The sequence below is a fragment of the Bactrocera oleae genome, chromosome 4 (assembly GCF_042242935.1).
Source record: "Bactrocera oleae isolate idBacOlea1 chromosome 4, idBacOlea1, whole genome shotgun sequence".
NCBI classification, from domain to species: Eukaryota; Metazoa; Arthropoda; class Insecta; order Diptera; family Tephritidae; genus Bactrocera; species Bactrocera oleae.
In genome coordinates, this window is record NC_091538.1 from 18,165,100 (window position 1) to 18,178,204 (window position 13,105).

Genomic DNA, 13,105 nt, shown 5'->3' on the forward strand with positions numbered 1-13,105 from the left:
AAAACTATTATAGTCAGTAGTAACATGTTGCAAGAGTATAAAAATATATATGTATATGCTATGTGTTCAATTTTTATGACTTATATTCACATATTACACATACAACGTAGTCCCATCGAATTTCGAGGAATTATTTTAACTTAATTTCATCGCATTAGCGGAAAAATTCACATGTGCTGAAAAGTCTTAAGTGGAAAGCACTAACTATAAATTCCTTTACACTAAGGTGGTGTTTGAAAATAAAGGTTAATATTACATGTAGCGACGGAAGAATGTTTTTGTTATAGTTTTATTTCAAATAAAAAGTAGAAAACTGAATTAAATATTTAGCCGGCCGATAAAACGTAGAAAAATCAATGAAATTACTATGAAACCCTGTCGATCTAATTTTGCATAAGTTCTTACCGTCATCTATATCTCCAAGAACTTTGTTGTTGTAATTGTTATCGATGTTGTTTTCATGTACTTTTGTGGTATACAAATTTATTAGAAAACACACCACTTTGTTATTTTAGAAAAAAAAACTAATAAAAAACTGAAAATTTCAATTGCTGATGCCATTTATTTAGTAAGCCTTATTACAATTCGTCTATTTAATTTAAAAATTAACCATTTAATATTTTTATACATTTTTGTGAATGGAATGTGCAATAATATATTATTATATTTCAACGTTTTTTGCAATATTTTTGAATTGACTTCAAAGATATAAGGTATTTTCGAATTGTAAAACAATAAAGAGATATGTAACAATTCCTGAGCTGAACTGCAAATAAAATAAAAAATTTATTTAGTGTGGACTTAATATATAATACAACGATAACATGACTTAACATCTATGCATATGTATGGTATAGGTAGAAAACTTTGAGGATCACTGTGGTATTTGAAACTATTATTAACAACTATTATTCGTTATTATCTAATATTTAACTAAAATTTTTGCTGTTGGTATCGACCGTAAAAGACGGTACCTCATATCTATAAATCGTTTTAGTTTTTGAGTTGAATGTCCACTGAAGTATTGTCCATCTTTCGAGTAAAAGATTGATTCCACGTTCTTAAAATTTTTGAACCTTGCAACCTGAGGAAATGAAATTCCACCAAACAGACAATATAACCTTTTTTGGTGACAGTTGGCCTTCGAAGTGTTTTGGGTTGGTTCATCCTTTTTAGACCTTTTTTGACCTTTGATAAGCAACTCACAATCGCTAATGCGACGAAGCAAATTTCGTTCCGTAAGAACAGGATAAACCCATTTGTTAAGCATCGAAATTAATCCTAAACGTTTCTTGGTTTTGTGAACGGCCGCATTAAGCAAATTTAATTTTTCAGCAATCTCTTTAGTTGTTATTCGACGATTTACATCGACCAACGACTTTATTTTATACACATCGGTTCCATGAGTGGTGCATCCTCAAGATCGAAATAACCGGAACAAAATTTTGCAAACCAATTTTGGCATTAGCGTTCGATCAACACGTCTTCTCCGTGCATATCACATAATTTTCGCCTTGCCCAAACTGCATTTTTACCCTTTTAATAGTAAAACAAACTAGAAGGATTATAGCAATAGAAATCTTCTGCAAGGAAGCACCCTATGTTGCATGCAAAGATGTTGTCATCAAACGAAATTACTTAGTGAAGGACCCAATATTTCTACTGCCCAGACTTGGCGGTCGTCGTAACCGTTTGCTTACAAAACCAGTGTCAAGAATGGAATTAAAACCCGAGATTCAATTCTTTAATAACATCTGCCCTTATGTAGGCAATTAAGAAACCGAAATTTTAGTAGAACTCGTTCTATGTCGGAAAACAAAAATATTCACAAGGCAATAGAAGTAGGTAATAGTTAGATTAGATCCAAGTCATTCCTGAGCCATTGCAGTAGTTGTTTTATTTTTTGACTTGCAATATAATTTTGATCTTGGTAGACTTTACTAGTTCGTACATTAATAATCTTCAATTTTGTCTTTGAAATATTAACCCGATATTTTCGAACTGAAACACGTGAAATTCTTTCATGCTGGAGCATTGAATTAATTAAGTCGTTTACCAATATTCTTTCTTTTCGTAAAATTCTATTTGGGGGACTTTAGCCTACTTTGAAACCTACTTAGTAGGTAAGCTTGGAACAATAAGATATTTTATTTCTTCACACTTTCAATATGCTTCAGTGATATAAACTTTAACCTTTTTATTGTAGTTGGTACTCACCGTTGTCAATATCGTTCTGTTGATATCACAGATCCCCAATACCGAAAATCTTACTTCGTAAGTATGTAAATATTTCCAAAATTTTTGAAACTGTCCATAAAATCAAAGTAATAGTAAAGTTTGCTATTAAAAGTAATGCTTGGAAATTACTCACCTCAGCTGCTAACGATTGCTCTACAGTTTTGCGCTTGATTTCGCTAACGATCTGTATGGTTTTCTTTGACTTTGTATGAAGCAACCAAATAAATTTAAATTTATTTAATATTATCAAAGAAGTAGCTTTAAATTGTTTAATATAGTTTTTAAAAAGCTTCGACATGCTTCTACTCACCTCTACGGTCGCCTTGTGACAAGCTTCCACTACCAAAAGTAGTCTGAATATATGCATCATAATCCACATCATCTGACTGTAAGTCTGTGGAGTTATAGAAAACTCTCTGATAGCTATAATCATGAAATGTCCAGTGATGACTATATGTAGCATGCAGGAGATCAGGTTACAAAGGGCAGCAAAACCGAAGGCGCTGATTGCATCGGAAAATGATATTAGTATTTATAATAAAATAATTAGAGGAAATATCTGTTCTTTTTGAAAGTATTTTCATCAACTGATAAATGCAATTATCTTTCCTTTTTGAATTTCTTTGATTAACAAGACAATTTAGTTTTCCATAACTCACAAAAAGATCCATAATCATAACGGCGAAATAGAATATATTTATAGAGAGAATAGTGGAAGAAAGAGAGAGAGATAGATATAGATAGATAGATAGAGTGGCTGTCTGACGACACACCTAGGCCTAGCCCATTGTGATACCACCGATGCTAATGTTTCCTCACTCTATTGTCTCCTCTCTGAACTACCGAACAAATAGTTAAATTTGTGCAACCGCCGAAATGTCGTCCAGAAACCCTCCACCGATAGTTGCGATTTACTTCCTGTATAGAACTTGTATTCGCATAGAAGATTTTTTACAGTCTCCTCTTCTTCTACCTACTGACAGCTTCTAGAATAGTCATTGTAGGGTGCACCTTTTAATATTTACAAGTGGTGAAAGGCATAAAAATTCTCTCTTGGAAGTCTAGTAGTAGGGTGGTGCCTGTTCTGGCTAGTTCATCCGCTTCACATTTAACAGAGAGAGAGAGAGAGAGAGAGAAGAGAAATAGAAAAGAAATATAAAGTCCAAGGATTTTACTATTTTTATACCCTGAACAGGGTATATTAAGTTTGTCACGAAGTTTGTAACACCCAGAAGAAAACTATATATTGCGTTTTTAGAAAAGGTTTTATCAATTTATTTTACAATAAAAACTATACTCCTCAAATAAACTGATTACAGCTGATGGACTCTGCTGCTAACAAGTCTAGTCCGCTCGGAGTAAGTGAGAAAAAGGAAAGAATTGAATGATAAAGCAGAATAAGGTTGCTTATAACTTTAAATATAAAAATTTAATATAGTGTTGCCGGTCAGTAACATAGTACAACATAAGTAGTTGTAGACTGTCGGTAGGTATGATGTTGCCACAGTATCCTTCTCCAGACTAGGGGATCGTTTATGATCGTAAGTCCTATGTAACGAAGGTTAATTTACCACTTTTTGCCCAGTTGACATGGTTTCAGGGATCGGTGGCGGTAAATCCTCGTATGTTAGGTATGCTGGTTTTAATCGGTCTACGGAAATGTTTTCTGATTTGCCTTTTATTGTGATTGTGTAATATTTTTCCGCGCGAGAAGGTAGGTAGGTTTTAATAAAGATGAACTATCGTTTCTTACGAAGAGATTTGGCAAGTCGCATAGTCGGGATGAACAAATACTTTACTCTGTCCACCGTATGATATAATGACGGCTGGAACTCGGAATCTTACAATCCAATTAACGATTAAAGCTCTTGCGATGGTAGGCGCTGTCATGTCGGGTATGGGAATCGCCTCTATCTTAAGAAACGTTCAATGATTGTGAAATAGTAAAGTGTAAAGAAAAAGGACCAACGACGTCGGCGTTAATATGATCGAATCGCGTGTCTCCCGATTCGTAGCCTTAAAGAGGCGTAAATATGTTTCGCGTTACTTTAGCTTTTTGGCATTGCTCGCAAGCTCTTGCGAAAGCTATACTGTCACTTTGGATTCCAGGTGTACTTGGATGGCATAGCCCATGAGTTGTTCGTAACACCTCAGAACGAAACTTATTTGTAAAGAATGGTCTAATAATGCCAGTTGACTAGTCGCAGACTATTTTTTGTCGCACCCGGGTATAGTGAATATTTTAGCTGAATAGACGAATTAGTGTTGTTCTGGCGAAGGAATTTGAATTGATCAAAACAACTTGCTGGTCTTCGGCATGTTTGTTCTAATCTATTCTGGTTGCGCTAATTTGTGCTAAAAGCAGTTACATTGGCTTTCCCTTCTACGTGGTGAATACCTGTAGTTATTTGATAAATGTAATCAAGCTGGCGAGCTTGACGACTCGAGCGTTTATCAGGATTCTTTTGAAATGCATAGATAAATGATTTACGAACGCTATATATGTGACAGGTTCGTCCTTCTAGCATGTATTTAAAATGGCGGACGGCCATAATCATCGCTGTGAGCTCTCCGTCATGAGTGCTGTAACGTATTTAGATTTGTCGAGTTATTTTGAGAAGTATGCTAACGCTTTAAAGTTGCTTCCTGTTCCTAGTGCAAAACAGCTCCTACGGCTGTATCCAAGGCATCTACCCATAGTGACGTCGGCGTCTTTTGAGGGATGTGTCAAAAGAGAGGCATTCGCAAGCTGGGATTTACATTTTTCAAACGCTGCTGTCGTAATATCGGTCCATTGGAGCTGAGAGCGATCGTTATTTTTGTAGGCTATGGACGGTAGTTGGGTTTTCCAGATCTATTATAGCTTGTACGCGTTGCTTTCGTGGCCTTATTACCTCTGCTGAGACATTATGACTTAAAAGATGATTTCCGTTTTTCAGAAGACAGACTTGGTAGCGTTGATTTTTAAATTGTGCTTCTGTAGACGTTCAAAACGTCGGAGAAGGTGTAATAGATAGGTTGCGTTTATAAAAAAGATTTTATTAATTTATTTTATAATAAAACCTATAATTCACAAATAAACTGATTGCTGCTGGTGGATATTGCTGCTGTCGCGTTTAGTCCGCTTGAAGTCCGTGAGAGGAAGAATTGTAGGATGAAGGAGAATAGGGTTGCTTATAACTTTAAATATAAAAATGTAGTAAAGGGTTGCCGGTCGGTAACATAGCACAACATAGTCGCTCAGATTTTAAAATACCGATCTTTTGCACACGACCTTTTCGGTTGAAGAAGCTGCTCATTTCGAAACACTGTCGAAACCGCCGTTATCGAATCAATATATTTATATATAGAAATTTTGTACGGATTATTGACCAATGCTTCACGTAAAATCAAATGATCAATAGAACTTTTGCTACATCCCTGGCTAGAAATTTCTTATAGCAAAAACGTATGAACTTACTTGGAAAAGATTTCTACACACTTATACAATGATTCGTAATTATCGACCAGTAATCTTAACAGCTCAACCCTAGTTTTCGCTAGAAATAGAAATGAATGACTTTATTAGAATCCTGTGCATTTATAAGTAATTCATACATAAAATATGATGTACTTGTATTATAAATAAGGTGTATTGAATTATTTCCTTACTCCTACTTACAATGTTGATTTCTCAGGCGATCAAATTCATGGTGTGATGAATGTTCTTCATCAGATGATAAATTATTAACCCAAGTCTTCCTCAAGCGTTTTTCATCTGTGAGAACAGATAATGAACGGCAATAGAACAGTTTTATTAGGTAAATAAGTATTAACAGATCTAACAAGTTTGTGAATTGCTTTTGAAAATAACATTTTGGATAACTTTAAAACTTAAACTTTTATAAATTATTTGTCAAAAATTTCTAACAGAGATGAATCTCTTTGTTAACGAACGAACTTCAAGTACTGAACGTTTCTGAATTTCCTTCTTTCCTATTGTGTAAAGCTGAGTTTAGGTCCGTGTTTTACTATTGATCGACAACTTACACTTTAGAAGTAACAAAAACGACGCCACGTCAATCAAAGCTTTTTATTGCTATCTTTGATTAGTTAGAGGGTAGTGAATGGAACAAATACATATATATTTTGACGTTAGCACGGCAGTACGAACTTTTCAGTTCTATCCAGATGAGATCTAATTTTATATTGACAATTGGAAAATTTTATATATCATCTTGCAAGCATTTAATTTGCAATATAATATATAACTGATTTGTTTAGTTTTCATGGCATATCGTAGACAATGAAAACTTAATTTAAAATACAAAAAAAAAATTAACAAAAAAATTATGTATACAAATACTTTGTATAAAAATGATCTTACCCAACAAGAAATGGTATTTCAATATCTTATTTAAACGACGAAAACGTCTACCAAGCCCTAGAGCGTTATTGGCATATAAAATGTGACTTCCAATTATAACTAAATAAATGCCATAATATGGTAGATACCAATTAAAAGTCGCTGCTGCAAAAGAAAAAAATTAAAAAGTGAGGTTACCGCAAATTGTTTACTTGTGAAAAGTCTTACCAAGAAAATGTTGTGACCCAATCACCATCCACACAAAATAATCGAAACCTATAAATATCGATATAACTTTGAATTATCTGTAAATAAAAATTAAATAAACCAACATATAATTGTTCCGAACATTATTGGTGTGATTATGGCCAATATTCTAGATATAAAGCGATCATTTTCGAAATTCACATAGAAGTGCAGAGTTTCGTCTATCTGTAAGAAATGTAATTTTAAATTAATTTATGAGTTATTGACGTGTATTATAAATATTATTACTAATGACAATTTTTTATAATTTAACTCCAAATAAATTTATACAACAAATATTATTTATTTTGAAATTGCATTCCTAAAAAGATATTTTTTAACTGACACAAGGATCTAATTAGTTTATAGAAATTACCACCTAGTAAGTTTAAAAATATCACGAAATACCTTCCTTAAACGCATATTGAGCTGTTGTGTAGGCTTCACACTGCAAAGACCGCAACCGATGCCAGCAATAAATGTCAGCGTCACCATGCCCACATCCAAGGCAGTGACCACTTGTAGCGTTGAAGAATTCACGCTGAAATTTTTATAACATGTCATTAGTAACAGTAAATACGTTATTAAATTGAAATATACGAAATATGTGAAGACCGTTGTTAAGGTTCTAGTTCGTTTGTTTTCTCCCTTTGATCAACAGGCATTGTACAAAATTGTGCATTTGTCTCTATTGTGATTTTTATACTCTCGCAACATGTTGCTACAGGGTATAATAGTTTTGTTCACCTAACGGTTGTTTGTATCACCTAACACTAATCGAGATAGATAAGGGGTTATATTTATATATACAAGTAAATGATCAGGGTAACGAGACGAGTTAAAATCCGAGTGACTGCAAGCGATAACTTGGTTACAAATTGAGATATCTTGATGAAACTTAGTACACGTGTTCCCTGACCCCCAAGGGGGTTAGCCATGCGATTGGGCGTAATCGGATCACTGCCACGCCCATAAAATGCCATTAAAGGAAAACCTATTAAGTGTCATAACTAAGCCGAATATATCATAGAAAGTGGACAGAGTGTGACAATGATTGTTCTCTACATCACTCAGATCCAGAGAAGTAACGATATAATAAAATTCATACATAGAGCATTATTGGCATATACTCCCTCTATGCCGCAGAATTAGGAGAAGATTTTCACACTATGCCAATGATTTTAAGCGGTGATTTTAATGTCAATTTAACCTTGGAAGAAGTTCAACCACTTGTAAAATTTTTAGAAAGTAATTTTAATTTAAAATTAATAATAATCCCAAAGGCTCAACAACCAGATCAGGAACGACAATAGATGCAATTTTCTCAAGATATTTAAATAATTTACAATGACGAGTTGTCATTTCATATTTTTCATACCACAAAATTATGGTATCTTTTCTTGAACATGAATATTTTTGTGCAATTATGCCAAAAATCGGTAATATCGGGTCAATGCTTCCCTTGGTCCAAAAAGCTAATATAAATATTTTGAAACTTCCGGTTGATTTTATACCGCATCTATAGATCAATATGCAAGAACTCTTAGTGAAATTCCGAAAGAATCTCTTTCTAATAATAGTGTATCTCCTTGCCTGTGATTGTAAATATTGGATGCATCTCTTCCTATTTTTAATTAAAATATATTCGAAAATCCAGTATATCAGTTTACCTTGCGAGAGTATAAAATGTTCGGTTACACCCGAACTTCGACCTTCCTTGCTTGTTATATATAAAAATTGGCCGTGACAAACACATAAACTATAGAATCGATTTTAACCAAATTTCATACTTTGTGTGCAGGTTGATTCAACTTGAAAGATAGAACAGTTTATAATGTTTCAACTTATAATAAAAATAGTTTACACTTTCACAATAACACCTAAAATTATCCGTGCAAGCGATAACTTGAGTAAAAATTATATATATTGATGAAACTTGGCACACGCGTTTCATGGCGCAGTGGGGAGCCGTTGCCCCGTCCCCTAATAGGTTTAATGTACATATCTCCCAAACCTTTAAAGCAGTAACAACCAAATTTCGCATCCTGATATGCTTACCAATCTTGCAGTGTGAAATGGGCGAAATCAAAATATAACCCCTCCTTATTCTCACATATAGTTTTAAATTCCATTCGATTATTTCAATTTACAGTAAACAAATCAAATACCACTGAAGTTATCGGATTAAAACTTTGCACAAATAGTGTCCTTAGGGAATGAGACATATATCAAGTCTTAAAGTAGTCGGAATCGTATTATAATCTATCGCGCTCCCAGATACCAAATAATCCCAATAGACTTTCATTTATTTATTATTATTATTTACGTTATTTCAGCAGAAACTATACCGAAGATATCGGTTAATGTGTGAGTAGTCTTCTTAAGAATAGTGTGGAGACTTGTTCTCAAATTTTAATGTCAAAAGTTGATACAATTTCTCCAGACCTTCCCCTAGCCCCAATCAAACTTTAAACATTTTGTATTATTAAAAATGTGGGATATTTAAATGAAACTAAGTGAATAAGTTTTCCTAAATAGAAAGTGGTTAAACGCTGAATGAAAGCGATCTATACCTTAGTCTAAAAAATATAACCTTTAATACCTATAATGATTTCAGATCCTCTGGTTGATCTTTTCCTGATATACCCACTATACTAAATATAAACAATTTGGGATAAGTTTATATTACATATTTCTCATTTCAGAAAACTATGTGGATTTTATTATCAACATTTCGGGCACGAAGCAAAATAAAGTAATTAAATTAAGCGTGTATATGACCCATAATATACGTTAATAAGATATCAAAAGTGATGGCAGTACTTTCAATTAGCGAATAATGAATGTTTAATTCTTATGGATCCTAAAAAGCGTATATGAAGTTTGCAACACCAAGAAGGAAACGTCGTGGGCGCTATTTGGTATATATAACATTTAGCTGATCAGCATGATGAGTTGAGTCGATTTAGACGCCTCTGCCTGTATACTATTGTACTACTGTAAGATAGAGTTGCCATACATACTGATTAATCAAACTCAAGTCCTCCTTTTTTATTTGACAAGGTACCTTCTTTGCGCCGGCAAGCACTGCCCAACCCCCAAAAACCTTCGAGTAAATTATTCAAATCAGACAACTATTGCATAGTCATACCTACTGACCGATCATACTCAAGTCCTTGTACGTACTTTTTTTTATTTGCAAAAGTATCTTCACGAAATTTAGCATAATTTATTGTCCAAGGCAACGATACAGTCTCAGAAGAAATTATTCAGATCAGAAATTTTTTATACCCTTTTGTACTATAAAAAATGATCCAGGGAAAGAGTAATATAGCTTCGGTGTAGCCGAAGTTAACGTTTTTTTTTGTTATTATAAAGTCTTGTCAAGAGAGTATAAAACGTGCATTTACACACGAAATTCTTATATACATATGTATATGTATTTAAAATACCCATTGCTGTGTCCGTGTGTAATTATAAGTTCGATCTGAGTGCATCTTGGCTTATCTAATTGATTAACATTTATTTTAAAGCCCTACTTACCAAAATTTAACCTTGCAATAATCCTTGAATCCAGTCCCGACTAATGTAACTAAACCGAAAATATAAAGAACATTTATTCATTGTAATGGGTACTATTTTTCTTAAACTTTATTTTCTCTTTCTTACGCACCCAGTGTTAGACACAAAATGATTGAGTAGATGGTTAACACTTTGCTCCGTTTTATTGTCACTACGCCTTCTTTATTCGTCTTAACAGAAATGGGAGCCAATGCTAAGGCTCTGCTCAGATAAATAACACTTAGAGATGACTCACTGATTTCCATTTTGTAAAATTATTTTATTATTTAGTTATTAGTTAAAAATAATTTTAAATAGTGTTTTAAGTTCAAAGTAAACTTTACATATATATTTTATTTCAATTTCATGAAGCGGCACTGATTACTGTTTCAAAGGCATGGTGCTAAACAATTAAACTGTTCCTATAGCTTTTACTTCAGCGCAGCGTTAATTGTTCCCTTAACCTTTCCATATCAAATCTGACATAAAGCACAATGTAAGCATGTAATAAATTAAGCTTTATGACATTGTAATATATATACTTTGGCACATACCAGTGACGGATTTTGGCCACGTTTCCCATTAAAAGGTTAGTCTATGGTTTTCAAAAATTATAATAATTTGTATTTTATTGCTTAAAGTAGACCTTAGAATCTTAAAAACATTATTCAATTAATGTATTAGTCTAAAATATATTTGACCTGTTCAAACCGCTGTAATGTGGAGGCATTTAGGCCAGTCAGCTTTAGCGCGTTTTAAGAGGTCACATAGGTTTCCTCGAGCGAAAAAACGCCCTCTTTTCAATAATTATTTTCCATATAAGAAATGGTGAACTTTTTTCAAACTTTCTATTATTCTAAAGATAAAAATTTTATAAAGATTTTGTGAAATTTTCAAAGGAAAATATTTAAAACTCTGCCATTACGACGTCATTTCCGACAGTTCCTCCCCAAGAAAAAAGGTGTCACCGCGGTGACAACAGAACTTCTTTCAAAGTCATCAGAAGTAAAAAGAATAAAAGACGTGTTCTAATTAAGACCATAAACTAAGAAAAAACAAAAAAAAAAAGAGAAAGTTTTCTTTTTGGCAGATGTTTTTCACAAAAATTGCAAATTTTGGTGAACATTTCTTGACTTGTTTGTTTTAATAGTTATAATTGGACAAAACTAATCCTTCGTTATATCTCGAAGACCTCTGTAAAATTAAATTAAGATTGGTTGAGTAGTTCGCGAGATATCTTGACAGCCAACTTTGAAAACACAGTTTCTGACCTCGAGCGTGCATCAAGGCTGTATCTCGAAAACTATTACTCAGGCCAACTTGAGAATTTAGGAAAATAATTCGGAGATGTTATAGAATTAAATAAAATAATAAAAAAAGTAAAAAAGTAGTAAACTATGTAAGTTTTTTGTTATTACTCCAACTTTATTACAAACATTTTACTGGTAATCTTTTCAAACAAAAATTTATTTAAAACTAAAAGTTAGATACTTACTATAGTATATTATGTAAAGATAAGATACCGTTTTTTTATTTTCTTCTAAATCACCCGAGTTCTTTGATACACCGTTACCCATATATTGAAAAAAGACCCAAGAGTAAACATTTGGTTTCAAAATGGCAATTAAAAAATTTGTATATGAACTGAAAGTAATGTTTAAAAAAGTCTGAAAAGAAATAAATTTTATTCCTTTTGCCTAACTTGTCAGAGTTAGGCCTTTCTTCATGGCTCTAAAGTGGCCTAACATCTCAAAAGTATGCAGTAATAGCTCTAAAGCAATTAACATCAATAAACGTCTCTATGTACCCTTGTCAGTTCCATATTTTACAAACGATTTTATAACGAAAATGAAATCGTAATATTCTATCTATAAATATTAAAGCGAAATAATTCGACAATATTTACATTTAATATGTAATTAAAACACGGAAAATTCAGGGAACCAGCTGCGACTTAAGTACATTCCATATTCCTTAGCGCATCCTCTTATTAATCGATATTAACACCTGTTTACAATATTATAAATTACAAACTTCCAATAAATGGGTGACAGGAAGATATTTTAAACAAGTAAGATTAGGCTGAGTTCGGCTACATTCAGATATCACTAATATTTACTACTGGATGACATAATGCCAAAAGCCAAAGGCAAACTTAATATATTTGAAGTTTATTGTCAATATACTTGAACAATTTTTTTCATCAAATATGGATAGTTCTTACAATGGTAGATACTTGTATATTCGTCATTGTTAACTATTTACCAAAATAAAACAATTCATTGATCGATTTTACCCATTTTCGACCCTAAACTTTAGACTATCTTTGAAAATATGTTATCTTAATTTTGCTAAGGCATCGAGCGATATTTTCGGTAAAAAGTCAACTATAAGCACTTGGGCTTGAACAGTTTTTTTTCGATTTGGACCATTTTTGGTGATGAGGTAGTAAACTTCAAAAGAACTATTTGTGCAAAGTTACATACTGGAATGTGGAAGGATCAGATGAATTTAAAATAACGTTATTTGAGAAGTAGGCGTGGTTGTAGTCCGAATTCCGAATTCCCATTTTTAACCTGTAACATAGGCATATTAGAAGAATTTTGTATACCGAATTTGGTTAAAATTGGTTGAGCAAGTCCCGAGATATGTGGTTTCACATGAAAATGGGCGTTGCCACACCCATTATCCAATTTTAGATAAAATTGAATGTGT

At 32.9% G+C, this 13,105-nt stretch overlaps 1 protein-coding gene across 1 annotated transcript; it reads right to left on the reverse strand.

Annotated features, from left to right (window-relative positions):
- Positions 1 to 542: 542 nt before the first annotated feature.
- Positions 543 to 10,656, reverse strand: LOC138856921 (gustatory receptor for sugar taste 43a-like). The gene is made up of 12 exons (XM_070107898.1): positions 10,503 to 10,656; positions 10,373 to 10,421; positions 7,238 to 7,370; positions 6,916 to 7,015; positions 6,812 to 6,859; positions 6,605 to 6,748; positions 5,900 to 5,995; positions 5,699 to 5,777; positions 2,549 to 2,741; positions 2,372 to 2,440; positions 2,218 to 2,307; positions 543 to 766 (listed from the first exon to the last, which is right to left on the reverse strand). Exons 1-12 carry the CDS (start codon positions 10,654 to 10,656, stop codon positions 701 to 703), a joined length of 1,221 nt encoding a protein of 406 aa, XP_069963999.1. The 3' UTR covers positions 543 to 700.
- Positions 10,657 to 13,105: the final 2,449 nt, after the last annotated feature.

Coding starts and splice junctions, on each gene's coding strand:
- LOC138856921 (XM_070107898.1), bottom strand. CDS start 10,656: ATGGAAATCAGTGAGTCATCTCTAAGTGTTATTTATCTGAGCAGAGCC. Junction 10,422..10,502: donor CATTTTGTGTCTAACACTGG/GTGCGTAAGAAA, acceptor TTTTCGGTTTAG/TTACATTAGTCGGGACTGGA. Junction 5,778..5,899: donor TCGCCTGAGAAATCAACATT/GTAAGTAGGAGT, acceptor TTCTATTTCTAG/CGAAAACTAGGGTTGAGCTG.